Genomic DNA, 5,380 nt, shown 5'->3' with positions numbered 1-5,380 from the left:
ATTAAGGAGAAGAGAGTGGGAGGTAATTAAAAAATATATTTATGGTATTTTAGCAAAAATATGTAATATTAACTAATTTAACTAACATTCTTAATCTACTCAAATTAATTAATTAGGTCTTACTATGAGCTCGTTAAAGTGACTAATAATTAACCAAACAAAAGTAAGCTTTGAGCATACATATAATCTTAGGAGCGGCAACCCATACATTTATAATCATAAGAAAATCACACCCTGTTTCTTTTATAATTCATTAAAGGTTCTCAAAAGAAATGAGCTCTTTATTGTAATATATAAAGAGTATAATTTTAAAAATACTTTATGATAAGTCCTCTTCACGTCCCTTTCCCGCTTGAATTATTAATTGGATGAAAGCGATCTCACATGAAATATGATTTGTTTATATATATAAATGTTACATCAATAGGAAAAAATGTACATTAATCTCACTGAATTTTACGAAGACATCATACCAATGAAAAAAAACAGTATTGTGTTTTCATTTTTTACCTGATCAAATTAATTGGTTAATTTATTATAAAATTACCATATTTACAATGATTTATTTGTACTTGTACCTTTCAACATCTGTAGGGCTGGAGCAAAATTTATTATTAAAAAAATCACTTGATGATGCATCTTCTGGCTATTTGTCAATCTCATATGGCAAGTAAGACTTAAGTATATATTCATCCGAGCCTAAATGTGAGACTATTTCCTACCCTTTGTTTTAAATGTCGAACACTTAATAAAGTATGGTGCAATATTTATTAATTAATTATAAATATATTCCTATCCAATTTTATGCATGTGTAGCTGAATATAGAGTATGCTATTATCTCACTTTTTCCAATAAAATTGAATATGGGCATATTTGTTTAAGGAGCATTTTTTAAAAAAAAAATTAAGGTTGTTAATTATCTTTTTTAATTTATGATATTCACTTTTAAAAAGGTCCTTAGAATCAGAGAGTACGTTTCCTATAGACCATATTTGATAACGAAAAGCTTGCATGTATAGGTACTAGATATTTAATTAAGTGTAACATACGATATTAGGATGGAAAATAATTTAATTAATCTACCACAAATGATTTGACTTTTGAGAGATGTCAAACCATAGAAAGGTCCTCTTTCCATGATATCCTTTTCCTCACACAAATTCGGCCGTCTATAATCAGCAAAGATTAATTATCAATATACTATCCCCGATATTTAATATAAGAGGTAGTTGACTAATTGAATAAATTAAAAAAACTTGTTAAGTTAGTTATTTATAATAAATAGGTGTAGTCTTTCCTAAAATATCATTACTAATCAAATTTAATTATTGGCTAGAATTACCATTATTACACGGACTATCTTGAGAAAAAATAGATAATTATGAGAGACAAAGTAGATTGAGATCTTATATTTATGACCAAAATAAAGGTTAAAGAAGCTCTTATATTACCTCTGGTCATAATTATAAGACCTCATTTGTAGTTTACAAACAAAATCTTGTAATTAGGATCGGAAGAAGTATTATTTTTTATACAATTATTTAATTAATATTTACTATTACTAAGTCATATTCATAAGATTTCAGACTTTTGATCTTACAATTAAGAGAGGTATCGAGTTTATTATTCTACCCGTTTATTTGTTAATACATTATTTAATGATAAATTTTGAAATAACACTGTAAAATTATTAATAAAAATAATCATCTTTTAGAGTTGTATATGTAAGGATTATTTTATTTCTTTCACGTATATTGATCAACAGGTTTATGAATAATTTTATTAATTTAGATATATTTTAATTTAAAGAAAAACAATAAAAATAAAATTATAAAGAAAACCCTCCCAGATTTCCTAAGATTATTATACAACAAAGTTATACAAATAAAAAATCATTGATCTGTGAGTTATGGCGGGCCAATCCGATCAATGATAGCATTAGGAAAAATAGTACTCTGCCTCATAATCATAAATTAGGAAAATATTTGGTATAAGTAATTTAAAATTTTAAAAATATTTTTAATACAGAAAAAATTAATGAATAGTAATAAGAGCTGATAAATTTCAGAAATAATTACACGTAGTTGCTAAATAAAAAAGAAAAACGATCCACAGATTCTATCTACCTATAAATATCAGGCCACAAAAAAAAATCTACTTATAAATATAAAATTTTTGACATTAAATAAGTTTATAGAATAATTAATTTTTAAATTTGGTACTTGTTTGTATTAACATGAGGTGCTGTCAATTTTAACATTAAAAAATTTGTCTTTACATTAGCAAATTGTTATCTTTTAAAATTTCAAAATAATTTTAAAATTTAAATTTTTAACTTATGATGACTATGACTTATGAGTAATTTTGCTATCCTTTAGCGCGAAAAAAAAAGTAATATTAAATTTTAATAGCCTGTAACAGCGGAGAGTTGGTGGCACTCGCCTGAAGCTGCGCGTGGATATATATTCGGGCGTTCACTGATAGCCATCATCAACCTCTAACGTGACAATTACGTTCCACTTGTCTCTCCACAAAAGCAAGAGGCGGTGACAAAGCCATCCTCAATTATCCAGTGTGGTAGACCCTACCAGTTCAACCAATTGTCTCCTCCCACGTCATACATAAAGGGTATTTATGTCCAAGCATGACCACCATTTTCTCACGTGGAAGATTCTATCAACAAAAAGAATCCCAAAGCTGTTCACTTTGCTCACAAGGACAACTTTGTCTTTTTCTTTGTGTGGTGTTTTTGGGCCCAGATTTCTCATAAGGGCCAACTATAATTAGTAAGATTGGTGTTGCAAATTGGTAATTAAGCATCAACCACTAATCCCCACACTAATGTAAGCTGTCCATATTTTTACATTTAACATATATTCCTGATTTCATAGAATATTTAAATAATTACAATTTATTGTGATTAATGGTAATTCCTCCCATGCTCATATTGCCAAAAGCCTCTCCCCAAAATGGATGAGTGTCCATGTATAATCAGAGAAGTTTCTTATTTTATTAATTTCTATTTTAAAATATCAAATTTTTAAAAATTAAATTATCATCACAAAAAAATAAAATATAAATATCAAAATAAAAATTGATTTCTGTTATCTAAATTAAATTTAAACGATTTAAAAATAAAAAATATTATTTCCATGCATTGTTCAAAATTTATAAATACCGTGATTCTCAGTAAAAAAAAAATACTACCTCCGGTCCTTATTATAAGACCCCATTTGACTTTTTATTTGGTCCTAATTATAAGACCCCAATCCATTTTGTCTCTCATATTTATGCATCTTTTTCCAAGATAATCCTTCTAATAATGATAGTTCTAACCAATATACTTAATTAACAAGGATATTTTAGGAATGACAACACTTATTTATTACAAATAACTAACTTAACTTACTTCCTTAATCTCCTCAAATAAGTCAACTGGGTCTTATAATTAGGACCGGAGGTAGTATAATTTATTTTATCCTTAGCTTCTTATAACTTAATGGATGGTAATAAAAAAAAGCAGATTTAAATTAGAAAAATTACCCATAAATACTTATTTATTTCGAGAATTGATTATCCAATATAATCTCATATATTTTCATACACACAAAAGTATTAGCAGGTAAGTAACCCTCACACAAAATTATTGGATAAAAATTTTATAATTTATTTTCACCTTAGCTTCTTATATAGCTTAATAGATGATAATTAAAAAGTAGAATTTAAATTAGAAAAAAAAAATGCTCAAGTACCTGTTTGGAGAATTAATACAATTAATTATCTAAACAGATATATTTTAAAAAAATCTGTTTAAATTACTGGATAAAAATATTGCCCCATAGAGTTCAGTTCACCTCCGGCTATCTTTCTTACTCGCAGCCTTTAGTTCATTACCTTCAAACGCACGCTTTCAAAGCTTCGGCTGGACTAAAGTCTACCTTCTTCACCCACCTATATATACGCATACACAACACCTACCTCACCCCCCTCCCCACCGTTTTTATTTTTTATTTTCATTTTCTCACCATCCCAAACACGTTTTCTCTCCTCCAATTTCCCCAACCGCCATGTCCACCGATCTCCAGCTCCTCCACGATCTCCCTGAGCCGCGAGTCTCCTCCACCGCCTCCGCCGTCAAAATTGAGCTTCCCGATCTCGATCACACCGATCGTGTGGACTCATCGGCGGAGGCCGCGGCCGCGCACAGCGGCAGGGAGGAGGATGAGAGCTGCCGGACTCCGACGTCGAAGGAGAACAGAATTCCCGAGGCGCTGACTTGTCCGCCGGCGCCGAAGAAGGCGAAACGCGCTGTTTCCTGCAAGAGGAAGCTTCTGGAGGAGTTTCAGTTGTTCGAGAAGGTGAATAAGGACGAGATCGATGGATTCTTCCGATCGAATTTTCCAAAGAGGAGCTGCCGGTGTACATGATGATAAGCACGACGAACCTGCTTCTCGATCGTCCTGGATCGAAAAGAGCCTTATTCACCCGGCTGTTAAAAGAGTTTAACGAACAAGCCAGTGAATACGACATTTCATCATCTTCATCATCATCCTCTTCTTCTTCTTCTCTCTCCTCTCAAGTTCACCTGTGCGATTCATTTCCTTTCTTCTTTATTTCTTTAATTTTTTAGCCTCACACCTTAATGTTTATATATCCAATTCGCATAATATATATTACTATGTGAAAATATATTAGATCCTGAATCCATTATGTTCATTAATCACATATATCGATCAACGAAGTGTTGATTCAACCCCGCAATTTCATGATCTCCACATGATCTTCCCTTCTCCTTCAATTTACCGATTCTCAGTGCTAATTAAACCGCAGTTTAATTTCTTTCCGGATTTCATTGTGTAATTGTTATTATAGTGGGATGCGTCATATCTCATATACGTGTTCATCAGACGAATGATGGCCTGTGTTTTGACTACGAGAGGGAAAAAGAATTTTGAGTTTTCTGAATTTTATTTTTTCTGTTTGCATATAGAATAATTAAATTCCTTTGTGTGTGTATCCTTCCTGGTTTTTTTTTTCAATATAAATAATGCTGTATATAATGCCCTCCCAGACTATGAACACAAAAATTGATCTGATAAAATATGTGTTGATTGTTAATTAAATGACGAACAAATTAAGAGCACACAAATATCAATTTTAATTTTCATACAAATTATTCACATATTTACATGTATATTTTTTTGTTAACCTATTACAGTTGATTACTTACCTTGAGTAAAATATTATATATATATGTAGAAGAGATCTCTCGCAAATTAATTATTCAAAATAATTATCATGAGTAAAGTGTAAGAAATTTTGCTTCTTGGGAAAGCGGAAAAGGTTAATTTTTGTTGATAAGTTTGGGGTAGATGCGTT

General features: G+C 30.4%; 1 protein-coding gene across 1 annotated transcript; it reads left to right on the top strand.

The window, feature by feature from the left end:
- Nucleotides 1-3,985: 3,985 nt before the first annotated feature.
- Nucleotides 3,986-4,935, top strand: LOC114748945 (cyclin-dependent protein kinase inhibitor SMR2-like). Its single transcript, XM_028937405.1, has one exon. The coding sequence runs from the start codon at nt 4,069-4,071 to the stop codon at nt 4,426-4,428; it is 360 nt and encodes a 119-aa protein (XP_028793238.1). The 5' UTR covers nt 3,986-4,068; the 3' UTR covers nt 4,429-4,935.
- Nucleotides 4,936-5,380: the final 445 nt, after the last annotated feature.

This window comes from Neltuma alba, unplaced genomic scaffold (assembly GCF_004799145.2).
Source record: "Neltuma alba isolate B1F8T4 unplaced genomic scaffold, ASM479914v2 tig00005875_pilon, whole genome shotgun sequence".
Classification (NCBI taxonomy): Eukaryota; Viridiplantae; Streptophyta; class Magnoliopsida; order Fabales; family Fabaceae; genus Neltuma; species Neltuma alba.
The sequence above is the reverse complement of the archived record's forward strand: the minus strand, read 5'-3'. Positions and strand labels throughout refer to the sequence as shown.

Bases quoted from the DNA above. Each gene is read 5' to 3' on its own strand.
- LOC114748945 (XM_028937405.1), top strand. From the start codon at position 4,069: ATGTCCACCGATCTCCAGCTCCTCCACGATCTCCCTGAGCCGCGAGTC.